This window comes from Indicator indicator, chromosome 17 (assembly GCF_027791375.1).
Source record: "Indicator indicator isolate 239-I01 chromosome 17, UM_Iind_1.1, whole genome shotgun sequence".
NCBI lineage: Eukaryota > Metazoa > Chordata > Aves > Piciformes > Indicatoridae > Indicator > Indicator indicator.
The window spans coordinates 15,677,026-15,704,943 of record NC_072026.1 but is presented as its reverse complement, the minus strand read 5'-3'; the positions used below and the strand labels follow the sequence as shown (position 1 = coordinate 15,704,943).

General features: G+C 46.2%; 1 protein-coding gene across 1 annotated transcript in view; it reads left to right on the top strand.

Moving 5' to 3' along the window:
* Positions 1-18,796, top strand: part of LOC128972769 (uncharacterized) — a 206,601-nt gene extending 187,805 nt beyond the window's left edge. Inside the window, exons 10-12 of the mRNA XM_054388878.1 lie at positions 5,176-5,419; positions 6,097-6,165; positions 18,584-18,796. Of these exons, the coding sequence (XP_054244853.1) occupies positions 5,176-5,419; positions 6,097-6,165; positions 18,584-18,765 (495 nt within the window). The 3' untranslated portion in view covers positions 18,766-18,796. The remainder of the gene's footprint in view (positions 1-5,175; positions 5,420-6,096; positions 6,166-18,583) is intronic.
* The last annotated feature ends 9,122 nt before the right edge of the window (positions 18,797-27,918 follow it).

The window sequence follows — 27,918 nt, the reverse complement described above, 5'->3', positions numbered from 1 at the left end:
TAGAGGGAAGCAGCTTTCACATATTGGCATGCCAACAGCCCATTCCTTTTTATTTATGTCCTCTTCTAGATTAAACAACTCCAGGGTTTTTTTTGTCCTTTCCCTACTAATCAGGTTTTTGTGGGGAGTCGGGGTTTTTCCTTATTGTGTGTGTGTAGTTCTGTATTTTCTTGCCCTTTCCTGATGTAACTATGGAAAGTAATTTTTGATGACATTCAGAAATGGACAATGTGAACCAGCTAGTCCTGGCCTAACCAGGAACAGGATGATATAGAATATTCTGCTACTTAATGAGCATATAAATGGAGGTAAATTCTATGGCTTAATGATTCCTTCCTAGTTCTCTCCTATGTTAATCCTGGGATAATCAGGAGTAACAGGAGCAGCCTGTCCCAGCTGCTGTTTCTGGCCTCCCATAAGCCTGAGCTTCTCTCAGCAGTGTGGCTGCTTACCATAGAAAGTTTTGGGTTAAAGGGACCTTCAAAGCCCATCTAGTCCAAGCACTCTGCAGTCAGCAGGGACATCTGCAACTAGAGCAGGTTGCTCAGAGCCCCAAACATTACCTGCAGTGGTTCCAGGGATAGGACATCTTAACACCTCTCTGGGCAATCTTGGACAGTGTCTCACCACCATCAGCAGAAAACATTTCTTACTTCTCTCAAACCATCGCCCCTTGTCCTGTCACAACAATCCCTGATAAAGAATCTCTCTCCATCTTTCTTAACAGCCTCTTTAATTCTTGAAAGGCTACCAGAAGGTCTCCCTGGAGCCTTCTCTTCTGCAGGCTGAACAACCCCAACTCTCTCAGTCTGGCCTCACAGCAGAGAGCTTCCAGCCCTCCCATCACTGCTGTGGCCTTCTCTGCCAGTATTCCAACATTTCCATGTCCCTGCTATGCTGAGGACTCCAGAGCTGGCCCCAACACTGCAGGTGAGGTCTCAGCAGAACAGAGCAGAGGGGCAGAATCCCCTCCCTCCACCTGCTGCCCAAGCTGCTGGGGATCAGCCCAGGAGAGAGCTGGCTCTGTGTTGGGAGCTCACAGTGCTGGCTGATGTAGAGCTGCCAGCATAGAGCTGATAAGTCTCCATTTTGTCTGCATCTGCTTTGTCCTTCTTGACATGCAGTGCTTACACCAGTCTGTTCTGACCATCCACTGCCATCCTCAGCCACTTATCAGCTTTCCTTTATCTCGAGTGTGTGTGTTCCATTTAGCTTACGTGCTGCAAGGAGGGGAAGATAGTCCTGTGCTGACAGAGATGGTGTGGAGAACACTGCTACAGGCTTTCTCTCTGCATCTGGCAGAAATCACACAAAGCAGCGTTGCTCTCATTGCCTGCACATTCCCTAAGTCTTTATTGTCTTGTCTAGGTGCCTAAAATGCTCCTTTAAACAGGTCTGGTCTCTCCTATAGATCAGGTGAATTCCTAAATACTGCAGAAATCAGCTGCAGTGTAAGCAAGTGCATTGGAAGTGGCTCATGCCTCACTAAGGAGCTAAGTGATGTATGTTCTTCTTTAAGAGCTGTGGAAACATCTGTCATAAAATAGATCAAATAATAATTGTGCTTCCCACACTCTGGCTGTTAAAATTTAGTCACTTGGGAAATAATATCCTTTTATTGAGTGTTGGCAAAGAAAAGGGGAAGAAAGGAGAAGCAGGGAGGAGAAATGGTGGTAAGCAGTGCCCAGCCCATTCCATTCAGACATTGGAACAGGGTGCTCAGGGAGGTGGTGGAATCAGCATCCACAGAGGTGTTCAAAAAACGTGTGGACATGGCACTCTGGATGGTTTAGTGTGCATGGTGGAGTTGGGCTGATGGTTGTACTTGATGATCAAGTGACCCTAATGATTCTATGGTCTGAACCCAACTTGTTGTGTTGGAATGTGTAAGGAAAAGGCTAATGCAGAGAGCTGGGCGAGATGAGAATTGTGATTATTTATTCTGGTAATACCTTTTATGACCAAACCTCCACATATGGGTGGATATTGCATAGAGGATCAGAGAACCATTACAGTTGGAAAAGACCTCTAAGATCATCAAGTCTGACTGCCAACCCAGCACTACCATGCCCACTAAACCATGTCCCAAAGTGCCTTGTCTACATGTTTTTTGAACACCTCCAGGGCTGGTGACTCCACCACCTCCCTGGGCAGCTTGTTCCCTCTTTCAGTAAAGAAATAGTTCTTAATGTCAAATATAAACCTCCCCTGGTGCAACTTGCAGCCATTTCTTCTTGTCCTATCACTTGTTCCTTGGGAGAAGAGACCAACTCCCACCTGGCTTCAGCCTCCTTTCTGGGAGTTGTAGTTTACTCCCACTTCTTGCTCAGTGTTGTGGTTTAAAGTCTTCCTCAGCAGTGGGAAGAATGGGCTGTGGTACAGCTAATTTAAGGAGCACATCCATGTTTCCTGTGAGTTTTGTTATCAAGTGTTTTGAAGAACGTGGAGAAGATAAGTGCTGTTGTTAAGAGCTAGACCAAGGCTCGCATTTTAAGCACAGAGCAGAGTATTGATTTGATTGAACCAGTTTAGTGAGATGCTCACAGCCTTTTCCCAGCACTTTGCTGGGCACAGAGGGAGAGGAAGGAAACAATTTTCCAAGAAAAGCAAAACAGAAAAGATTTTCTATTGCATATTCAATCCAAAATAATCCTTTTGTTGTTTTGGACAGCAGCACTACTCAAAGCCTCCATCCTAGAGATTTAGGTTGGATATTAGGAACAATTTCTTTGCTGCAAGAGTGGTCAGGCACTGGAACAGGCTGCTCAGGAAGGTGGTAGAGTCACCATCCCTGGAGGTGTTCAAGGACATGGCACTTTGGGACATGGTTTAAAGGCCATGGTGGTGCTGAGTTGATGGTTGGACTTCATCTTGGAGATCTTTTCCAACCAAAACAATTCTGTGAATCTGTATTTGCACAATACATTAGTTACTGGATTTTCCTTCCCTCCTAGATCATCCCAGAGGAAGGAACCAGGTTTTAGAGGTGCTGAGCTCCTGGATGGTGCCCTGCCTCCTGACAGTTAATACTGTCTGGCAGATCCATTAGCATGTTTACTAACAAAAAGAACAGTAATGATGATGTACAATTTCTTTGCCAAGGTTAATGATTTGTTTAAAGTAATACCTACTGCTTCCCTTCAAAAAACCCTCGCTACTAAATCTTAGTTGAGTAAATAAATGCTGGACATTGATTTTAGTTTTCTCCTGAAATGAATCCCTTGCCATAGCATTTATCTTTAGGGCACTCTCAGAAACCAAAAAGTATTTAAGGTCAGTTTATTTAAGACACCTAAATATTGGCTTTTGAGAGTGGGTAGAAGAAGGAGATCTTGATTGTGTGTTGCTAAATTTAGCTTTTTTGATATTTATGTTGTGATTTGAACCACCTTATGTGGTTATGGTTAGATAATTCACTTTCTGCTTTCTGATGATAATTTTTTGTTACCTGTCCCTATAAAGACAGAGAGATGTGGGGCCAGTGCTCCTCTTACACCAGTATAAATCAGTGTAAACCAGTGCTTCTAGTAAAGGCAGTGCAGAATTTGATGGGCAAAGCCCAAAGAAGTACAAAGAGGGTAAGGAACAAACCAAGAAATTTTCTGGGTTTTTTACTACAGTTTTATCAGCATCCACAATCTGTGATTGAGCAGCTGCCAATACATCTCAAAACACTTGATTTTAGTGCCACCTCCACCTACCACTGTCTCCTGCTGCTGTGAATGTGTGACATCCCTGGTTTGGCAGGAGGGATGGTGATAGCTGAGACACAGCATGGCTGCTGCTGACACGGAGCAGAGCTCAGCCAGGCATGTCAAACAGCCCCGGAGCTGTGGGTGGTCTCATGAGCTCTAAAAAATTCATAATGAGGATTATTTTACTTTTCCCAATGTAGAGAAATGAGCCATTGCTAAAAAACACAGGGCAAGAAACATAAAGTCATAGAACCACAGACTGGTTTAGGTGGGAAGGGACCTTTAAAGGTCACTTAGTCCACAGGGACATCTGCAACTAGAGCAGGCTGCTCAGAGCCCCAGACAACCTGTCCTGGAGTGGGTCCAGGGATGGGGCATCTAACACCTCTCTGGGCAGCCTGGGCCAGGTTCTCACCACCATCAGCACAGAACATTTCTCCTTTCTCTCCAGTCTGAATCTCCCTCTTTTAGTTTAAACTGTCACCCTTTGTTCTGTCACAACACTCCCCATCTTTCTCCCTCCCATCAGCCTCCTTAAGTCTTGAAAGGCCACCAGAAGGTCTCCCTGGAGCCTTCTCTTCTCCAGACTGAACAACCCCAGCCCTCTTAGTCTGGCCTCACAGCAGAGGGCTTCCAGCCCTCCCATCACTGCTGTGACCTCCTCTGGCCCTGCTCCAACAGCTCCATGTCTCTGCTGTGCTGAGGACTCCAGAGCTGGCCCCAGCACTGCAGGTAGGGGCTCAGCAGAGCAGAGAGGTAGAATCCTCTCCCTCCACCTGTGGCACCTTGACCTCTGATCAACTTAGAGAGGAGATGTGGATGAGCAGGTTTGGCTGTAAAGGTTATAGACATCAAGGAGAGAAAAAGAAAAAAATTAATCTGGAGCAAGGTTAAAGCCAGGGCGTAATGGGGCAGAGGTAGGTTGAGAGTTCTTTGATCTGAGAATCTGGGTGATTTTATGACCACTGAATTGTGTGTGAATGGAAAATAGACTCCAAGGAGGAGCAGAGACCATCTGCCCTGACTCTGAGAACATGTTTGGCAAACTGAGACCTGCACTGCCCAGTCTGCTTTTCCAGACATGCCCAAGCTCATTGCTCAAGACCATGCTTCTCCACAGCCTTGTTTGCAGCACTGGACTCCCATCAGGCTGGTGGCCTGTGTTTTCCACTTTCTTGTCCTATGGAACAGAACTTCCCATCATGGAAAACCCTGGAAGTGTCTTACCTACTTAAAGGCATTTCTTCATGCTTATAAGCAAAATTTGGCAGCTCAAGGATGTGCGTTTTGTTCTTTTACTAAATAAATAGGGTATTTATTTAGTCAAGCACAACTGTATTCACAGCAGGTGAGGCTTGAAGAATCTGACCAGGTTTCACTATTCCTTTTGTCCTTTTTTCAGCCCTCCCATGATTTCTCTGCTGCGTTCAGCCTCTCTAAGTATCTTACAACCAACCCATCTCTCCTTCTCTCTCTGTAGGACCTGATAAGAAGAGATATTCTGTATTACAAGGGTCGCATAGACATGGATAAATACGAAGTGGTGGATATAGAAGATGGGAGAGATGATGACTTCAATGTCAGCATGAAGAATGCCTTCAAACTTCATAACAAGGAGACTGAGGAAATGCACTTATTCTTTGCCAAGAAACTGGAGGAGAAGTTACGATGGCTTAGAGCTTTCAGAGAAGAAAGAAAGATGGTAAAAGAAGATGAAAAGATAGGTGAGAAACATGAAATTAATCTGAAAGGTGCTTGCTGGCAATGCTTAATTTAGCCCCACTGTTGGAGAAGCCTGTGTAATTTGTTGTAGTAAGGTCAGTCTTGTTCAGAAGTTCTTGGTTGCTCTCCTAGTCATAAATAGGGCTTTTCCCAGTTAAGTTAACGATATTTTTGGTGTTTCATAAATGAATTCTGCCCATAGCTTCAAGCCTGGACCTCCCTGGATGTGTGGGAGAAGGAAGTTTGTGGCCATCTGACTTCAGAGTCCCCTGGCTGCATCACCTCTGTCCTGGTTTAGCATGTCTGATGAAGGGTTGGAAGGCGATGAAGTCAGTAACTTACCAGCCATGCCCTTCCTTCAGCATCAGCTTATAAACGGCTGTAACCAACGTCAGCTGAGGCCCAGCTCGTGTTGCTGAGCTGTGGAGCACTGGGCAGATCGATGAGAGCATGTAAATGATGATGGGTCTCATCTTGCTTGCCATGCAACCCCTGCACAAGCCAGGTTATAACGGCCTTCCGCTCAGATCCCTGCCGGAATGCACAGATGCTTTGCTACTTAGGGCCTAAGAATGCAGAAAAACAAAACCAAAACAAAACAAAAACGAAACCAGCAAAAAGACAAGAGGGGCTTTGTAAGCAACCTTCTGAATTGTGTTTGCCATGTTCCCTTTTCCAGGCTTTGAAATATCTGAGAATCAGAAGCGACAAGCGGCAATGACAGTAAAGAAAGTCAGTAAGCAAAAAGGTAACCGGCAACACGCACTGTGCCTGGTGATGTGAGGGTGGAGCGGGCTGGGCTGAGTCCTGCTGGGTTAGGGACCAGCATCCCCCTTCAACTTCCCCCTCCCCTTTTCTCTTTTTTCTCTTTTTTTATATAAAATACCGTTTGTGCTTTGTATCTTTCTTAATGTATCTGTGGGCCAAATTAATCTCTGGTCTGATGTGATTGAAAGCCAGTGGGAGTTGCACCAGAGATGAATTTGATCTCGTTGTCTCCAGTCTGATGTCCAGAAGCTGTCCCTGGGGGCAGAAATCTTATCTCAGATGTTTATCTCAGGCTGCAATGGGAATGAGTGCGGAGATGTGTAGGGGTTCTGCTAATTCCCAAAGTCTCCCATTAGCAAAGAAGGAAAAAGTGGCTAAAATCCTGGAGATGGTGAGGGATCATTTCCCCCTTTCCTCCTTTTGGAAAGGGGACACTCATGTTTCCTGGGGCTACCTGTAACTTTTTTAAGGACAGCACAGTAGCATCAGCTCTAGGGAATAAAGTATCTTAGTAAAGACATTAAATGTCTCTGATGTCAGATTGATTTCCCCACCCAGGCAGGCTACGGCCAACTACTAAATGCCATGTGAGATACTACAGAGTCTCCACTGGCCAAGCAGCCAGCGTTAGTTATCTCTGGCAATCACTCTTGCAGCTACAGGTTTTGAAACACTAACCCCAGAGGGAAAGTCAGAGAGGATATTTCTCAAGTTCTCTAAAGCTTCACAAAGTCGTAGACATATCGATTCATTACCAAAGTACCATGGCACCACCATGCCTCTAAATGGGTCTGGAGAGGACTCAACACTTCTTGGCTCTAGTCAGCTGCAGGCAGATCCATCCCAGCTCTGCGTGGGCGTTGGCTTGTGTTTTGCAGAAGTCGAAGAGCTCTTTGCTTTCTGCCTCACCTGTTTGTTGTCTACTGCCTTTGCTGGTCCAGTAGTGGTTTGCTAGGCCAACTGTGAACTCCTTGGTTTGCTGTGTCTCTCCATTGTCATTAGTCTTCTCCTCTCTACTAACTTCCTGTCTACTGAGATGTTCTCTAAAAACTCTCCTGGCCAGATTTTCTAACCTTAGAGTATGAATCTGAACACCCCAAAAAAAGGACCCAGGGATGTGTCTCTTACACGATGTCCATGCAGGTCAGGTGGTAGCAGACCCTGTCATGAGCTCAGTTTTGCAGGTCCATCCCTCACCACTGGCATGCTTGTCCCAGCATGGAAACAATCATGGAGATGATGAGAAATATCAGAAGGTCTCACTTGCATGATGGCCATGACAAAAACCAGTTTAAATTATTTTTACTGTTAATTATATTATTAATTAATTATGGTATTAGTTAATTAATAATTGCACTGTTCAGTCATTAAGTGACCCCTCAAAGGTGCCTGAGCATGCCTACCAGTATTCCCATTTAAATCACTGGACTTGCATCCTGACAAATCCAACATACCCAACCGGACTGGTTTCTCACGCAGCAATTGCTCTCTTGGTTTCTCTCTTTCTCTTTCTCTCTCTTTCTCTTGGAGATGAAAAAGGAGGGGTTATTATCTCTGATTTCTCTGACTATAAAATTAATTAGTTCTCAAAACACCAGTCAGCATTTCCTTGAGGAAGAACAGGCTTGGTGGTTCTGTTTAGGGGCTGAAGTCCTCCAGTGAGAGAGAAGCTCAGGCAGACCCCCAGCAGCAAGTGAAGGGGGGACTGGTTGGTTTTAAGACATGAGAAGTCTGCAAAGCAATAAACAGGGTCATTAAATTAGTAGCTCTTTATCTGTTGTCCTATGCCATGGTAATCATAGCCCTGACTCATATTAATTAAATTAAGCACCAGTACTAAACATTTTGCTGAAAACTCTGGGTTTTTTTACCCTGTGGTTTGTCTTGTGCCCAAGACCCCAAGAGAGGCATGAGGCTGCTTGTGTCGGTGTGAGCTGAAATTCCGCCCCCCCCCCCCCAACAATAACCAGGCTAGCTCAGTCTGGAAGCAAATGAAAAGCTGTATTTACAAGCAGAGTCTAAAATCTACAATGAAATGCAATGAATATGTACAAACATACAAAATTCACAACATTCACAAATATATACAATCAACAGAAAAGCACAACCGATCTCCCTTTGCTTCCCCCCAAGGGGACCCTCCCAAAGGGGCCTCTCTCCCAGGAGCTTCCCCCCAGACCCCCCTGGACAGAGAAGCAGAGTTAGTTAAGCAGAAAGTTGTTAACTTAGCTGCCAAGGTCAGTGTGTTATCTTCAGCCAGAAGAGAAGAAGAAACAGCAGCCAGACAGCCCAGCAACTGCCCCCACTGCCGAACGCAGAATGTGCAGAGTGCCCACTTTGTTTTGGGTAATAGTTCTTAAACATTTCTATCTATCCAATGGAAGTGTTTAGAACAATCGTTATTTTGCTTTCTTACACCCAATAGTGACTTATTTACATTCTTTCACTTTCTCTGTTCTGAACTTTGCAAGGAAAAATTAAAAAGACAGTTTCAAACCATCACACTGCTGGAGCAGGGAGCTGGTGGCATTGTTTAGAAGAGGGAGGGAGGACAAAATTTCTGAGAGCTGGCTTTTAGTGACAGATTCCTTGAATCCTGCCATTTTACACACATTACCAATAGTTTATTTGCCAGAAGTCCTGGCAGGCACCTGGGGCTGTGTTGCTGAGGCTGAGCTGTAGCCCTTGGGGCTGGTAGCAGTGAAGCCTTTAGGGGCAGGAATATTTCTAGTGCATCCACCTGAGGTGTTTACTCATGTAAACTGATGGGCTTTGCAGGGCAGGTCTTGGTGGCTACAGAAGGGCTTGATGGCTCAACAGCCTGACCTGACATGCTGATGCTCCTGTGCCAGCGGATGCCTATTTACAGACTCGTTTCTAGATTATCTCAGCTGATCCATGATACCATGGAAGTCATGGTAATTTGCCTGTCACAGAATACTTAAGGAAGAGAGGAAAGCCACAAAGGAGGTGAAATGGAAAATGCAATCAGCTTTGTTAGAGGTGAAGCAGAAAACCATTTTTTAGATAGTATGGAGTGCCGCGTGCTTCACGTGCTGCTGCAGCACACACCTCCCCGAAGCACTGCTGTGGAGCTGGCCTGTGCTGGCAAGTGTGTGAACTGCAGCTTGCTGCAGACAGACACTGAGGGAGCAGCTGAGAGCAGGAGAATCTTAGAATTGTTTTGGTTGGAAGAGACCTTTAAGGTCATCGAGTCCAACCATTAACCCAGCGCTGCCAGGTCACCACTAAACCATGTCCGTCAGCACCACATCTACACAGTTTTTCATTCCTTAAAGGGATGGGGACTCCAGCAGGTGATTGATTGATTAAAGCCAGAGAGCAGGAGGAGACAAATAGGAGTCAGTTTAATAGTAAGAGTTGTTGAACAGTCTGATTTACAGCTGCAATCCTTTCTACATGTATCTGTATCCACTGCAGTAATTCAGGGGAAGGTGGTAACTCACTGTGGGAGCCACATTCCAACCTGAGATCTTCAGGTTTTCCAATAAAAGTTCAGCCTTAATTTCCGTATGACAGAATCACAGAACCTTTTTGGTTGGAAGAAACCTATAAAGTCATCAAGTCCAACCACTAACCCAGCACTGCCAGGTCACCACTAAACCATATCCCTCAGCACCACATCTCCATGTCTTAGAAAGCCCTCCAGGGACGGGAACTCGACCACTGCCCTGGGAACCTGGGGAAGAAATTGTTCCTTGTGTCCTTTAACCTTCCCTGGTGCAGCTTGAGGCCATTTCCTCTTGCCCTGTCACTTATTCCTTGGGAGAAGAGACCCACCCCCCATGGCTCCACCCTCCTTTCAGGGAGTTGTAGAGAGTAACAAGGAAAGAGGAAACCTTAAAACTCTGTTTTTTAACTAATAGAAATTTTATCCAGGAGAACACAACTCTCGGTGCTTTGAGAAGTTTTTGATCCCAAAATGCAGGTCCTCCATGAGGCCCAAGCCAATCCTCTCTGGAAGCAACCTCCTCCCAACATTCAGCTCATGCTCACGTGCAGTGCCAGGCTTCCTTCCAAATCCATTTAATGATGCACAAAGTCAGATTTCAGCTGTATATTGGGATTTGCACTACTTATTGGATTGGGCAAAACAAAATGGTATTAGACCAGGTGCCTTAAGACAGAGTTAAACCAAATTTTGAGCTTCTTGAAGTCCATTAGACATAAAGCAAACGGGGAGTGTTGGCTCTGCACCTCACCACCAGATAAAGGACTGTTCATTGTTTGTTTTTTCTTTTCTCATTGATTGTTTAAGATTTTTTGCTCTTGGTTACTGCCCTTTAGCTTCTTCCAATGTCAGTGTGGTAACTGGGAATAGAATTCAGTGTGGTGTCTCCTAGAAATAGTAAAGCAACAGATAAATCTATTTGTCTGGACTTAGAAAAACAACAGAAAACCCCAGCAGCCCTTTTTTAAGCTACAGCAAATCAAGTGTGCAGCTTTTTCTGCTGATGAGTCCAGGTACCACTGAGGACCTTCACTGCCTGCACTGACACTGCACCATCAATCTGTGCTTCAAGATTTCTGCTCCTTACAGACTAAAACAGTGGAAATGAGCCTAAAATTCCCTTGGAAATGGATCCTTAGCCTTGAGCCAGGATTATCCAGGCTGCTTTCTTCATTTCTAAGCATCTGAAAACAAAAGACTCCTTGAGTGCCTTGATCCACCAAGTACTTTTGTTCTGCTGGCCACTTTTAATCTCCCCTCCCATGTTTTAGTGTTTGCAGCTTTTAGAAGTGTTCAGTTACTTATTCCCATCTTGGTCCACACCTGTCCCTGTGCAGGACACGTGCAGAGATTTTTATTCACATTCCCAGAAGCTGTCAGCTAAGGGTGTCAGGGGGTTAGAGGTCCCAGTTGCCCATAAGGAGACCCGATTCTTAAAGCACCATTTCCCACTTATTGTCTCCATTTTGGAGAAGGACATGTCTTGTTCTGATTTAAAGAAGTGACCTTAGTGCAAGTTGGGAGGGTGTTCCACCCCAGGAGAGCCCTTCACACTCATGCTATAAGCCATCTCCTTCAGGCAATTCTTTCTGTCCTATATATTCTCCTCTGCACTGGGCCACAACTTCACCAAAGCAGATGCCCTCAGCCCAGACAAGTCCTTAGCCTGGTGGCCTGGGACTTGGGGGAAAGAGAAAAACATATTCCATCCCCATCACCCTTAGCCCTGAGCTTAGAAAGATGCTGTCATTAAATGTGCCCAGAAATACTCAGTAGGGGTTAAGTCCCCAGCCTGCACAAACTGCTTTGGCCTGCAGCAAAGCACCCTCTGAATCACTGCTAATTTCTGCCTTTCTGATCACTTGAGCTCACCGTGAACTATGTCATCAAAACCCCAACCCAAACACCCAACAGCTTTTCTCTGGCTTCTCACACTTCTGCATTTCAAACTCTCCCCCAGCCAGCCTGCAGAGCAAAAGGAGATGATGGCACGTTAGCATCCTTCTGCTGGCTCCATCCACCTGGCAAGGATAGGCCTTATCAGGTAGCAGCAGCTGTGGCTACCTCCTGTGGTTCTCTTCTGTCTCATTTGTTTTATTGCTAACGAGAGTGACACGGCCCTGACATGCTTCCCCATCCTACTCACAGGTGTAGGCTTAGCCTCCAGGGGATTGAAGGAGCTTGAGCAACAGGTAGAGTAACCACCAAAGCAAAGAGGAGCATTAGCATTTTCAGATAATCAGGGTCGCTTCCCTTTTCTCTCAGAGCTCTGTAGGTGCAAGAATTGAGTTAATCATGTTCTTGGTGGGATTTCCCCACAGATTTGGAGAAACCACAGAACTTAGCCCATTGCTTGTAGAAAGCAGACCCCACTCCACACCTCCAAAACACAGGTGCCTGTCTGCAGCTCACTCAATCACTTCATGCTTTGGGTCCACAAACACCAGCCTCATTGTTGATGATGTATGGTTAGATGACTCCTCACTCACAGCATTTGTAACCCACCTGGAGTCAGCAGGATCGTCTGAGAGCTGGTCAGATGTCCAATATAAGGAAATCAGGAATACATTCATGGCTAGGAAAGCTCTAAAGATGGTACTGGTGAGTCAGCAATGTGTGCATGCTTTGGAGCAAATTCTCCAGGGGAGTTTTGTGGTGAGATGTGATACAGACCTCTTGGGCTTTGTGTTGGCTGGATGTTGACATCAAGGTCATGTTGAGATTCCAACTGAAACAAGTCTGTCAGCCCAGGTTCTTCTTTCAGTTTGGTGAGGTCTTACAGGTGAGGGGCAGTGTTGCTACCCAGAAGAGGCAGCATTGCAGGGCAGTGATGGATGAGCTGATCTGTGGAGGTGACAGAGAGATCTTCACTGTCAGCATGCAGAGCACTGGAGGAGAGGGGGGCTGTGTAAACACAAGATGGGATAAATTAGTTTTCACCTGGCTTTGACTGATAAAGCCCTAGTATCATTTATTCCATCTTGCCTCACTTAGCTTTTGCTTCTCACATGAGGAATCATTACATTAATGTCTTGTCTAATGACATCAGGTTGCAGCAACAGACGTGACAGACTCAGGAAGGTCATTTCTTCAGTATCTGTAGGTGCTGTGGTTGGCTGTGGACCAGCCAGGGCAAAAGATGATTGGTTTCCTTTATTGTACTTCTTAAGCTGCAGTGAGCTCTTTTCCCTCCCTCTTCCTCAAAAACAGAGGAGTTAGTGGACAGGGAAGAGAGCTAAGGCATGTTCTCCTAGCAGAACCATCCCTGCTACTACCCACCTGTGCTAGACCCATGAGTGAAATCCCTGGCTGGGTAAAGAGCTGTGGCTGACACAATTAAATTCCTCTTGAACGTGACAAAATGTGGGTAGGGTAGTTTAGTGTGGAGACACAATCTGATGAAGTCAAGAGCTGCTCTGACTGCCTTCAGAGGCAGATTTTGCCTGCTCACAGCTGCCATCCACCGTTCTGGCCATAAAAAGTAGATTTGCAATGAAGGAGCTGAACTCAGGTCATTGAATCATAGAATGGTAGGGGATGGAAGGGACCTCTGGAGCTCAGACCCAGCATAGTTTGCCAACCCTAAACCAAGTAAGTAGTGGTGATGTGCTTTGAGATCCTCTGTGGAAATGTGCTGAAGAAAGGCAAAGGGCTGGATCCATCAGCCATTGCTGCTTCCAGTTAACTTCTTGCTACTGCAAGAGTAATTAACCATACAACAATCAGTGGTCTTGAGGTATGTTCCTTGATGTGCAAGGGTTACAGTATTCAGGGGGAAATGGAATTAATGCGATTTTTGAGTGTGGCTCCTGAAAGAGAGAATCATAGGCCTCCAAGATCATCGAGTCCAATCATCAACCTACCACCACCATGGCCATTAAACCAGATCTAAAAGTGCCATGTCCACACATTTATGGAACCCTCCAGGAATGGTGACCTCACCACCTCCCTGGGCAACCTGTTCCAATGCCTGACCAGCATGGTCTGAAGTGTGTTGTGGAGCATGTGTCACCTCCTCTGCAGATCCCTCCTGGGGACAAGTGATGGCATTGTGAATGGAGATGAGGGTGACTCCACCACCTCCCTGGGCAACCTATTCCAATTCTGAGCATTAGATGCAAATTGGCTCTGCTTTTATTGAGATCAGAGAGGGAGATGAAAGGTTCCTTAGCACAGCACTTCATCCTTTACTACCAGCAGCATCCACTCAACCAGCAGAAAAATGCAGATGTTGGTATTTTATTGTCTCCCACTCAACTCTGGCTAATGAACAGCACAATATCTAGACAGCTAAGTAGAAGAAAAGCCTATGAAACAGCTCCTGATCAAAGCAGAAGTGATCTTAGAGGTTGAGGATGGAGTAAACAGCTCGTGAGGCACGTTTCCACAGTTACACTTAGGCAGATCCGGGTGTATTGTGTGTGTTTTGTATTAACAAACGTTGAGGTGCGGTGTTGATGTCCCTGTCCTGCTATATTCCAGCGGAGTCTGTCTGCACGTCTCCATGTGGCCTGTGAGTTAACAGCATGCTCCCAAATCTTCCAAGTGCTACTGAAGTCGTGTTGTAACCTCAAAGAGAAGGGTTTGGGAAAAAAAAAGAAACAAACCAGAACTAGAAAAAAAAAGAGGCAGCATTAAACCTTTTTAATTGTCTTCTTCTGAGCTGAGAAATCTAAAAGATTCTGAGTGACGTTGCCCAGTGCTAAAAAAAGCCCTGATTTCGTGTGACAGCACAGCATCCCTCCTTAACCAGATCTGTCTAGCCAAATTATACACCCTGCAGTTTTCTTCTTCTCATTCCAAGAAGATTTCCACCACCCCCACCCTGCCCAATGCTCTCACTCTGCAGCTGCAGCCTTTGGATGCTGCTCCGGTGCAGAATTCTGCATGAGCCAGCAGAAGGAGCTCCAAGTCTGGTCATGGGCATGCGCCTTGGAAAGGCAGCCTCTAGAAATCATTACTCACCTATCGATTCCTTCCCTTTGCACGTGGAACTGTGTTGGCCAAGCAGCCCAAAATTATGCTGGAGAAGAGCTTTGCTGATTTCTTGCTGTTGAGTTGCAGTGGAGTTATGGCTTTGCATCTGAAAAAACATCCCTCAAGGGACAATTTTGTACCATGGGTTCTGCTGAGGAGCAAACCACTTCAGGTCAGGACAGAAACCCACCAACCTGTCATGCTTTCTCTCAGGGCTTGAAGATCATAGAAAGGGAGGGGTTGGAAGGGACCTCTGGAGTTGATCTAGTCCAACCCCCCTGCTAAAGCAGGTTCACTTAGATCGGGTTGCATAGGAACATGTCCAGCTGGGTTTTGAGAGTCTCCACAGAAGGAGACTCCACAACAAGATGTGCAGATTAGGTGAATCTACCCTCACCACCCCAATTCCGATGTTCTACCTTGTTAAATACAAAAATGAGCCATTCTTGGGGCACCTCAAGCTATTGCCAAGAGGTGTATCATAGTCTCACAAGGAGAATGTGGTTTCTGGAATTAGCACTGACTTGCCAGAGCACCAATAGGGTTTTTCTTTGCATGCCCATAAGCCCACATTGATTCTGCATGCCACTGGAGATCGTTCAGTCCATGGAGGTTGTTGGATAAATATGCAAAACTTCAGCTGCTTATTGTTGTAGAACCAGCCAGGAACTTCTGATGTTCATCCAGCTTAGATATTAATGCCAAGAGCCTCGATCCTTAAGCAGAGCCACACATTTGTGATTACAGGCCATAACTTGGACAGTATGGGTCTGAACTTCTTTATGGAGGCTGTGGCAGTGTGTGCATGGGGTTATTCCAAGCAAGAATAGACATTTTTCAGGAGTTTGGACACCGAAAAAACATTATTATGGGAAAGAATGGAATGTGGTTTGCTAGTGATCTGGCCAGGGGAGTCTGCCTTTTTGTCTTTTGGAGAAGACAGACTATGGATCACATTCTTTGCAGTGGAACTCCATCACTGTCAGTGGACTTCAGCCAGACTGCCCTTTCTCTGCTTCTTCAGCCTACCAAGTGCATAACATTTTGCTGATCAAGGAGATCTCAGCATTTTTGTATCACAATTAAAATACATCAGTTCACCCTCCATGGATTTAGAGAGAATAAAGAGCTCAGCACACACAAGGCTGAGTGCTGCTCTGCAACCACAGGATGCAGAAGGCATTGTCATTAAAGCAACGTGGTTTTAAGGTCTTCCAAAGCTAGACATAATCCTTGTAGGTCCCTTTAGATTCACAGCTCTTTCATGTTGTATAACATGAGTTTGTAATCTTGGTGGCACAAGGTCTATTTGCCTTTGAAGTAATTCCTGGTCCGTTAGGTCATTAGAAGATCCAAACCACCTACCAGGAAGAAGATAAACTTCCTAGCTCAAGCCATGTACCATATCCTAACCTTCCCACGGATCCTAAAATTCCTCACCAGTCTCCCCTGGGAAAAGTAGTCAAGGCACTGGAGGCTGGTCGCATCCAGGAGAACATCTACACTCTTGTATGGGTTCAGGGCTAGAGTGTGCCCTCCACAGCAGACTCTGCAGATGGTTCCACTGCCCATATGTTGACCTGCCTTCCAGCAAGGTAGGACAGTGGTAGAAGAAGGGATGAAAGAGGCAGGAGAAAGATGAACTCAAGCCCATGCTTTAGCCTCATAGGATGTCATTGGCTTAAGCTATGTAGTGTAGTAAATTCAAATTGACAGTTGGGGCCTGCCAACAAGGATGCTGCAGAGGTTGTCTCAGGTACTTCCTTGGTGAGCTGACCCTGTCCAGCTTTCACCCCAGAACAGCAAGGGCTCTGGGGGCCATACTCTGCTCTGCAGGCTTTCTATGGGAGACAAGAGCTTAGGAAGGAAAGAACAGAAAACCTGTGGATGAGTATCTCAGTCCAGCAAGCAGAGACAAACAGAGACATCTCTAGGTTGTTCCTTTCAAATAAGTTTCAGATATTAACTGTGATGACTTTGTTAAAGGTTAATCAGTATGAATCATGGAGTGGTTTTGTCCACTGTAAAGGTCTTGGTTACTGCCTACAGTGGACAGAGAGCTGCATGACTCAATGCTGCTGGCTGTAAAGAAGGAAAAATCAGTTAGACATAGTCCAGATGATATCTTCATTTGATCCAAACCTTTTGAGGACTTCCAGCTGGTAAATTCCATAGCAAGGGGAAGCAAATCAATTCTTCTTCCTAACACCTTAGCTTTGTATCTAAAAGAGGTCCTGAATTACAACGCGGCAACGTCCCAGAGTTGTCTGCTGAGCTCTGTGAGTGCACTTGTGAGGCTTTTACCCTTTGTCTGTAAGTACCCAAGTGTCTGCAGCCTTCCTGTGCCTGGGCTGGCCCATGCTGGTCCCACCAAGCATGTGTTTGTGTGTGGGTAGGAACCTCTAACTGAATGCAAAGAGTCACATTTCTTGTGCAGACGTTGCTGTGGTACCTGGGTGCTAATCACCATATTTTGCCTTCTCTAGCACCTTCCCAGCCGAGGATCTCAAAGTGTTTTACAAACATTAATTAATTTAGCTTCACAACCCTCCTGTGAGGTAGGTGGGTGATGCCATCCCGCTTTCCAGATGAGGACACTGATCTGCTTGGGTAGAGTCTACTTGGGGAGGCAATGGCCTCGAGATGGCCCTTGCGAAGCCTACCACCCATCACACGGCCGGGGCTGCCCTCCCCGCAGAAGGAAGAGCAGTTCTGCCTGCAGCAGAGGGGATCCAGAGATGGCCAGAGCTTACAGCAACCTGCTCCAGAGCCCTGCTCCTCTCTCCTTCCTGCCCTTCTCTGGAGTGGTGGTTTCCAGCTGATCATGCTGCCCTGAGGCTGGAGGAGGGGTTATCCCTCAGCAGTGGTGTTGTGGGGAAGGACATGCAGAAGTAGAGCTATTGCTGTTCCCTGTAGTGTACACTTTGGTGGTGACACTTCCATCCACCCCCAGCCACCTTTTCTCCACCATCCTCTACAACAGGTTCCATAGGTCCTAGCCTGTTGAAGACCTCCTTTTCCATGGCAAGGCTGTAAGGGCAGCATCCCCTCACCCCATTCCTGCACAAGAGCTGTGCCTACCTATGTGGGAATTCAACGTCTAGAACCTCAAAGTGCAATCTTACCAGTCCATCCGTTGCCACCAGTTTGGATTGTGCAGAATCAACGTTTTCTGCCTTTTTTTTTTTTTTTGGCTGAAACCAGACTGGTAAATTCAAAACAAACCCTATGGAAAAGTCCTACAGAGACAATCACAGGTTGCCCTTTGTGTAGGTAGAACAGGTCCCTGCAGCATAGCATGTCCTCCAAAGCAGCTCTGCTCCATTCTGGTGCAAGAACCAAAGCCTTCAAGCTGGTTCTGGGGCATGTTGGGCCAAAGTCTAGCTGGGAGGGAGGGTGAAAAGGAGCTTGGCAGCAGGAAGTGATGCATTTGTGAATGATCTGAACAGTGCAGATGCCTTCATCTCCACAGATCGGTGCTGCGTGTGGCCTGGCCGTGTTTGGGCCTTCTTAGGTCCCACAGGACTTTTCCATGAGGGCAGGCAAACTCTGCCAATGTAAAAGTAATGGATCTTCTCCAAATCTTCACCTGGAGGTCGAGTGTAGGTAGCTATGAGCTGAGAGTTGAGGCAGCAGCCGCTTTCCTCCACAGCATCGCCATCTCTAGCACATCCCCTTGGTGTTGGGGACCCTGGTTGTTAAGCAATGAAGAGTCACAGAGTCATAGAAAGGTTTAGGTTGGAAGGGACCTTAGAGATCATCTACTCCAACCTCCCCGCCATGGGCAGGGACCCCTCTTAACTAGGCTTGACTGCTCAAGGCCTCATCCAGCCCAGCCTTGAACACCTCCAGGGAGGGGGCAGCATGACGATAGCATGACGAAGAAAGACTATTGACCCAATTGCACTCTGACTGATCTGTTTCTTTTTCCCCCCAATCATCGATGCAGGTGTGAGCTACTCCAAGTCGGTTCCTCCAGCCTACCCACCACCCCAGGATCCATTAAATCAGGGACAATACATGGTGACAGATGGCATATCCCAGTCCCAGGTCTTCGAGTTCACCGAACCCAGACGCAGCCAGGCACCATTCTGGCAAAACTTCAGCAGGTTAACACCATTCAAAAAATAATACCTAGAGAGATGGAGAATTTTAACTTAAAAAGAACTAAAATTTAAAAAAAAAAAAAAAAAGAAAAGAAAAAAAGGAAAAAATAAAAAGAAATAAAATTATATTTATAGATGGACCTTTTTTCGGAGAAGCACTGTTGCAACTAAATATATATACATATATATATATATATATATACACACACACACACAAGTTAAAAATAATACTGTATATACATATATGTATATATATAGAAGGACCAAAAACTTTTTTTGTTGTTTTTGGGAAGCAAACTGCTACTAGATACTAGGAAGCACCAATGATTTCTAACCATGTGACCTGGTTTCTTTTCTTCCATTGGTTGGACGTTGTGGTTTTTTTGTTGGGCTGGGGTTTTGGTTTTTTTTTTTTCGTTGTTGGTTGTTTGTTTTTTCTTTCTTTTCTTCTTCATTGCCATCCCAACTCGTCACTGGCATCCCAAAATATTTTCCTGGCTTGTGTGAATTCATCATCCGAGTTCCTCGTGGACTACGTTGGTGTATATTTTATTTGATTTTATTTATGGGGGTGGGGGGTGGGGTGTTGTTTGTATTTTGGAGTGCCAGGAGCTCTCCTCTCCCTCCCTCTCTGCCCCTTCCTTGGTTGTCCCCAGAGTCACCATTTCAATGAAGAGCATCTTCTCCCCCGTCCTGCATCCCCTGGTCTGACTTGTGCCTGTCTGGATGTGCTCCCTCGTGCCCATGCTCTGCTGCGCAGTATTTCTCTGGCTTTAACTGTTTTGTTGAGGTGAAACCAAGCAGTCAAGGGGTTTCAGCTACCTAGGAAGTTAGGGATGGGGTTTCCTCAGTTAATTCTTTGCTTTTGTTTGTTTGGTTTTTAAGCACTCTTTTTCTCAATTCAGTGTGATCTCTTCACACTCAGAGCAAGACTGAGAAAAGACCATCAGGGGCTTTTCCTTCTTCTGCTTTCAGTTTCATTTTTTGGGGGTGGGGTGGGTGTTGTCTTTGAGTTCTTTTCGTTTGAAGCTGAGACACCGAAAAGCCCACTCCTATCTTTGTTGTCCACACAAAGATAAAAGCTTCTGAGCCAATGGCTCCACACCCTCCAGCTCCATTCCAGCTCCAGGAAAACTGGCTATGAGGCTCCTGCAAATGGCCAGTTTTCTTCCTTCAGGAACTAAGGTCCCATCCACTTGGCCACACTCCCACCTGCACAGTCCTGTGTTGATGAACCACTAATTGCCATTTCCGGGCACAATCATCCCAATAGTGAGGACTATGACAGCTCTCCCTGTCTGCTCTACTCTGTTGCATAGAAAGTCCCTGGCCTGACTTAGGCAGTGACCTGCTGAGCAGAACAGGGGCTGCTGTCAGTGACTTGATAGCAGAAGGGTTATTGCCCAGTTAATTGGAATGATTTCCCTGATATTTAATGCACCTGAGCTGCAGAGGAGTTGAGAAGTGCCCTTCAGTAGAGATACAGATGTGACCTGAGATGTTGAGCTGTCTGACCAGGCTTAGGTGACCTGATCTGAATCAGGCAATCAGTTTTAATCTCAGCAGCATTTACAGAGGTGTATTGGTGTCAGGGGGCTCTGGAGCCATCAGCCCAAGGCTTCAGGTCTCTTCCTCTCTCTTTTTCTCCCTCCGGAGATTCACAGCTCCATTTTCAAAGCCACTTCCTACAATTTAACCTCAAGTATCTTTGTTTGCAAGCTGAAAAGCTTATGTTTAAGCTCATAAAACAAATTATCATGCTCTAGGATGTTGGGGTTTTGTTTCCTAGGGCAAAAGAGACAGTTTAAACAGGTTTAGAACATGAACTTTAAAAATCACAGAGCTGTTCTGCAGGCTCCTTTGACAGCATGCCATGAAGTGATTGATGATTGCATTTATTATCTTCTTCTGAATCTGGCAGCAGGAACATCCATGTTTATTTGGGTTTTTTCTCCCCTAAGAAATCCAATGGGAAGAGCAGAGAGTGTGATTTCAGTATTTCCATGGAGTCTGTTTCATTTCAGGGCATATCACAAGGCACTGGATGTATAATTTTGTTTTGTTTTGTAAGTACAAAATTAATCTCAGCAATTAAAATTTTTTTTTATAGTCTCATAGAAAGTCTGACTGAGCTGCACAGCCAGCTCAGGAGTTTGGAGAGGAAGAGAAATCCCCTCTATGACAGGCAGTGGCAAAACACCATGGATCCCAGATAGGAAGCAGATTTCTAGCAGGGATGATTGTTTTTTTTTTAATCTTTGCATTTTTCTGGTCAGATTTTAATGTTGAATATGCAGGGAGTAGGATTTTGTTTCTGGGTGTTTAGAGAAGGGAGCAAGTTGGGTTCTCAGAAATGAATGGAAATGTTTTCCTGTCTCTGAATGGCTGGAGAGATGCAAAGAGGGAGAGAGAGAAAGAGAGAGAGAGATGACAAAGTGTTGTCAACATAATGAAAATTTCACTTATTCCTTTGCCTTTTTAATTGCTTAGGGAAAAAAAAAAAACATATGTACCAAGGACATTAGTTAAGCCTGTTCATTTACTGTTTTGTGCCTCAGAGAGTGAGCCTGAGACATCCATAATTTTTATGAGAAGATGCTTCCTAAATATTCAGCACTAGGAAAAAAAGCAACACCACCGCCACACCATTATTTGCATCATAAATCAAGACTTGGCTTGATCTGACAAGGCCACTTGTTGGACTCGCAGCTTCTTTCTTAACAAAGGAAAGCCAAACCCCAAACTAGCATTGCTCGCGCTCGCCGGGGCCGGGCGGCAGGCAGAGCAGATGCAGGCGTTTGAGCCGGAGGGAAGAGGGGCTTGGCTCTCGGGCAGTGGCCTTCAAGAAAGCTCTTCCCCTTCCCTAATTTGCCGAGGTGCTGCAAGAGATGGAGCATTTGTCACAAAAGAAGAACCAGCACTGGGTCCCACTTTTCCTACCTGCTGTGGCTTTCCCAGTGGGGAGCAGGGCTGGGCCGCTCGCCTCCCGCGTCTGGAAGCGCTGGGAGCAGCGTGGACGTGGTTCAGACCTTGGGGGGGGGTCTTGACTGAGCATCTGATACAGACTTTGATTTCAATGCCAGCCAGGAGGAACCCTCTGACCGTTCCATATGCAGAAACAGGAGAGTTGTCACCAACTTGACGTTCACGGCGTTTCTCTGGCTGAATCTCCCTCCCTATCCATTTAACAAATAGAAAGACCCTCCTCCCTAGGTAAATGACATGCATCCCCCCTTCCTTTGACCTAGACACTAGAACAGAGCATCTAAATTCAAGACTTTTTGCCTCCCCACCCTCTCCAAAAGAAAAAAAGAAAAAGAAAAAAAAAAAAAAAGCTCAAGCAAGAACCAACCTAGGTGCATCTTTACCAGTTGTAAATAGAAAAGGAAACAAAAAGAAATTACATAGAGAAATATATTTGAAATCTGTTTCAGTTTCTGGGCAGTCCCCAGGCTGTCCACTGCAATGTTATTGCTAGTACACTGTGGTGCTTTGGGTTTCTGGTTTTGTTCTCTTTATGCTCTGTCATCTTTTCATTGCAGCTACATTTCAGGGAACATGTATATTTAGTAGCTATATTGTAAGTTCTGCATGGCATCACCAAGCTTATTTTTTTTTCCTTAAGAATCAAAAAAAAAAAAAAAAGAAGTCTGTAGGAGGTTTTTCAAGGCACTATGATGACAGGGACTTGTAGCAGAGAGAATGAAACAAAAACAAAAAAGAGAAAAGAAAAAAAAACAAAGAAAAAAGTTAAAGGAAAAAAAAAGAAAGAAAAAAATTAAAGAAAAAAAGGTTTTTAAAATTCTAGTTTGAAGCCAAATACTGATATTTTAGTGCTTTTGGGGTTTTAACAGTAAGAGAAAAAAAAAAAGACAAAAAAAAAGATTTTGGTAACCCAGCTCTGATCCGCACTTGCCAGTTTTATTATTTTTGTTTATATTGGACTGTTTGACCCTGTCAAACAAGTGTCAAAGTCGTGTGTATAAAACAAAACAACAACAAACAAACAGAAAAAAAAAAGTGTTTAAAAAAAAAAGAAGTGTTGTAAAAGACACTGAGCCTTATGAAAATATTTATGGAATTAAATAAAAAGAAGTGAAAAGGCATCCAAAGGCATTTTAAATCATTTTCTCCCATCACTCTTCTCCCCAGGGCTGAGCATGCATGGCTGCCATCCACACCAAGACATTCGTGGGCAACCACAGTACTACCTTTGGCCTGGAGTTGTCCCCCTCCCCAGCACGCCTCGCTTGGTGTCCTCCATCTGAACTCAGTGCACTGATTTAATGAGTCGCTGGAGGTTCAAGGCTGACAAAATCAGAGTCACAGAATCGCTTTGGTTGGAAAAGGTCTCTAAGATCAGTGAGTCCAACCCTCTGCGCAATACCACCATGGCCCTTAAACCATCTCCCCAGGTGCCATGTCTGCACATTTCTCGAATGCTTCCAGGGATGGTGACTCCACCACCTCCCTGGGCAGCCTGGTCCAGTGCCTGACCATTCTTGCAGCAATGATATTGTTCCTAATATCCAACCTAAAACTTCCCCTGGTGCAACCTGAGGCCATTTCATTCTATCACGTTTTGTGGGAGAAGAGACCAACCCCCATCTAGCTCCAATCTCCTTTCAGGGAGTTGTAGAGAGCCAGAAGGTCTCTCCTCAGTCTCTTTTTCTTCAGGCTGAACAACCCCACTTCCCTCAGCTGCTCCTCACCAGCCCTGTGTTCCAGACTCTTTACCAGCTTCATTGCCCTTCTCTGGACACACTGCAGCCCCTCAATGTCCTTCATGGAATGAGTGGCCTGAAACTGAATCCAGGATTTGAGGTGCAGCACCAGTAGTGCCCAATACAGAGGGACAATCACTTTCCTGGTCCAGGCCAGGAAGCTGGTGGCCACCTTGGCCACCGGAGCACACTGCTGGCTCATCTTCAGCTGCTGTTGACCAACAGCCCTATATCCTTCTCCACTGGACAGTTTCCAGCCACTCTGCCCCAAGCCTGGAGGGTTCACTTGGTTTCTGTGACCCAAGTGCAGGACCCAGCACTTGGCCTTGTTCAACCTCATACAACTGACCTTGATTCATTGATCCAGCCTGGCCAGGTCCCTCTGCAGAGCCTTCCTGCTTTTGAGCAGATCAAATGCTGCCTCACAAGTCTGCTGTGAAACATGGCTTTAAAAATGCTTTCTGTCACTGACCTCTGCTTAGCACCCTCCCAAACTTCAAGACTGCCAAATTCTCCAGACACCTCTAATCACAAACCCATGGTGAGCAACCTAAGCAGCATTTCAGAACATGTGAAAGTAGAGCAGGGGGTGGGTTGGGAGGGGAGGGAGCCTGGTCCCAACCTGTGCTGCTGCAGAGAGCTGCACCGCAGGAGCTGTGCAGGTTCCTGCCTGGGTTTTCCCTTGGTGTGCAGGGAGCAGGTGCCCACAGGGAGGAGAAACTGGGTGCCTGACCCCTAAAAGGCAACGTGCCTGCTCCACAAACCCAGTGGCATTTCACAGGTAAGAGAACTGAGTCCTCTAGAGATCCCAGAAATAGGGTAATAACCAAACTGGGGTTAGCACATCATCCAGACCTGGCTGGTGGTGGTTGGGGTGATGCCTGGTGTCATGTGGAGATACACAGAGGGATGTGTACCAAGCTGCGATAAACAACTGTGGTGAAGGAGCTCCTTTTTTCAGGAAGGTCACTGACAGCTTTCTGCTCTTTCCTGCCTGCTGGGGTGAGTGAGGGCCAGTCTGCTGACACAGACTGATCATGTCTTAACCCAGATGTGTTGGGAAATCAGTCAGACAAAGACCTAAAAATCCACAAACCCAGGAGCTCTGCTCTGGGAGAAAGAGAGGACCACAGCAATGCTGCAGGCACAAAGGCTTCTGCAGGGCCAGAGTCTGAGCAGGTTGAGGAGCAGGCTCCAACATTCCAGCTTCACATCTGCCTACTGCTTCAGCAATACCTCAAGCCATGCTTGGTTCTCTTGCTTACATTACTGCTTGCCATGAAGAGGATGTTGGTGCCACACTGAGGTTCAAGTGATCCTGGTTCTCATGTAGCACATAACCAAAGTCACACAGGATTGGCACAGCATCATTCCATCACACTCTGCTGGGGAGAGCAGACCCAAAGTTCTAGGTCCATACAAAACCTCCCTGTGAAGGACACCTCTCCTACCCACATCACTCTCTCTTGCAGGGCAAAAAACAAAAATCCTTGTTTGCCAGGATTTTGCACAACCAAACAGGGTGGTGGTCAGGAGGAGCAGTGCCCAAGATGTGAAATGTACCAAAAAAAAAGACCTGACAAAGGGAAAGGGGAGGAAACCTCACCACCCAGTGTGTGTGCTGGGAGCAAGACCACCACAAAGCTTACACAGAAGCCATGAATAACCTTCATGACTTGTAACACACTCCCAGCCCTGGCTGCTTTCCTGACGCTGGTCAGAGGGGAAGTCGCCATGTCTGGGCATGGCACTGCAGCCTGTAGTCAATGGTTGACTTCTGTATTGCACTTAATGACAAGATGCCTTCATTTTTAGCTTTCTCCAGCCACCCAGCATTCAGCCAGGTGCTATCAACTTTGGTTGCATAACCCAGAAAACAAAACCAAAGAGACCCATTTTAAAATTCATAGAACCATGGAATGGATGGGAAGGGACCTTTAAATGTCACCCAGTCCACCCCCACTGCAGTCAGCAGGGACATCTGCAACTAGAGCAGGTTGCTCAGAGCCACAAACAACCTGACCTGTAATAGTGCCAGGGATGGGACATTTCCCACCTCTCTGGGCAGGGTCCCACCACTTTCAGCCTAAACAATTTCTTCCTTGTATCTAGTCTGAATCTCCCTCTTTTGGTTCAAACCGTCACCGCTTGTCCTGTCACAGCAGGCCCTGCTCAAAAGTCTTCCACAGCTTTCTAATCAGCCCCCTGGACCCTTCTTTTCTCCAGGCTCAACACCCCAAACTCTCTCAGCCTGTCATCACAGCAGAGGGCTTCCAGCCCTCCCATCAATGCTGTGGTGCTCTCTGGCCCCTCTCCAATAGGTCCATGTCTCTGCTGTGCTGAGGACTCCAGAGCTGGCCCCAGCACTCAATTTCTTGCTTGGGGTGCTAAGTTCATTAGTCCATGTTTCCAGCTAATGGACCAAACCAACTCTTGAGTTAGCAGCAAGTGCACACCATCATGGATGTGACCAGCTGATCTCTGACCTATTGATTCAGATCTTCCCTGAAATACATCCCAAGTCCTCTCTTTTCTACCACAGCCTTTATTACTTACACTCAATGGTCAGAGTTCAGTCCTCAGAAGGAGTGGTGATGAGTAAGGAAATTAACATTTCCATGAGTTCTGCCCCCGTGATGGTCTGTCAGGCTCCTTCAGCTGCATGGTCACCAAGCTGTGGGGCTCAGGACACTTTGTCCTGCAGATCACCATGTAGAGCTGGCAGCCTCCACAGGCAAAATCAGACCCCAGATCTTCTAGGGAACTGCAATGGGTTGAGTAAAGCTTCTAGGCTGAGATGTTTGTGCCATGTCAGGAACATCCTGTGAATGACTCTCTATATCAAAACCATCTCTGGCTGCTCCATGTGTGTCTCCATGGCATCACAGGCCAGATTTTGCTTTTTAGGGACTCAAAGTTTCAGTCTGCCTGATGGCACTGGGATTACAGATCCAAATCTACCCAACAACACATTTCCCTCTTATTCTGTAGCTAAGAAGCAGCAGGAAGTTGCACACTAAGTCTGGTAGCAGGTCAGTGTCCTCCAGAGCATGTGATGCCCCATCTGTGCTGGGGTTAGAAGGAGCAAACTGGAGTTGCATGTCATGGGTGGTGCAGTGGGAATAACTGGCATTTCCAAGAGCATTCCTGAGCAGTGGCCACTGCGGGGTTCACAATCCTTTTCTAAGGAGGACACTAACTGCTTCCTGCAAGCAGGGTCTCCCCTCAACTCCAGGACCAGATGGTAAAGCTCTGTGTGTTTGGCTAAATCTCTTTCCTTTCCCATGGAAAAGCAATACTGGGTATTCCTTAAATGCTTTTAATGTTCACATCCTTTTTTTTTTCAGCTCTCTCCAGGCAAAGCACATCCTGGTGAAGATGTGCACCTTCTCATTTCAGAGCCACAGTCAGCTGTTACCTCTAGCAGGGTCTCTAGGCTCAGCCCTTTCCACTGGCCAGGCATCACCACCAACATCCCCCCCCCAAATGTTTTCCCATTCCAACCCCTTCTCCCCATCCCAAGAGCCCATTTCCAAATCCTCTTCCAGCATCTCTTTGTGGACACACCACCAAAGCTAGTCTGGTGGCACACTCCTTGTCTGAGGAACATGGAGCACCTTTCTTACCAGTTACAGCAGCAACCAAAAATCTCCACTCCAGGAACACTGCAGGGTTTTAATGAATCGAATCATAGAATCACAGAACTGTTCAGGTTGGAAAAAAGACCTCTAAAATCATCAAGTCCAACCTCCTATCCAGCACCTCCCTGACTCAGCCTAATGTTTCCTTTAGGAGAACAGATAAAAAAGTTTAACCCGTGTAAGGAATGTTGGCCTCACAAAGAAAACATCAGTGCTTGAGGAAGGTCTCCAGTCTTAGAATAATTTGGTCTGGGTTGGAAAAGACTTCTGAGGGCATTGAGTCCAACCACTGCCCTAACACCCATGTTAGGGCCACTAACACATGTCCCCAAGTGCCACGTCCACACGTTTCTTGAACACCTCTGGGGATGGTGACTGGGCACTGCACTGGGCAGCCTGTTCCAGGGGGCTGGGGCATCCTGTGGAACATTAACCATCGCCTCTGTAGCTCCTACTGGTGGTGATGGCATTGTGAGTGGAGGTGGGGGCTGCACACTCACACTCACACTCACACACACACACTCACACACACACTCACACACTCACACTCACACACACTCACACACTCACACTCACACACACACATACTCACACACTCACACACACACTCACACACTCTCACACACACACACGCATACTCACACACTCACACTCACACACACACACATACACACACACACACACACTCACACACACACTCACACTCACACACTCACACACACACATACTCACACACACACACACACACTCACACACTCTCACACACACACACTCACACACACTCACACACACGCATACTCACACACTCACACT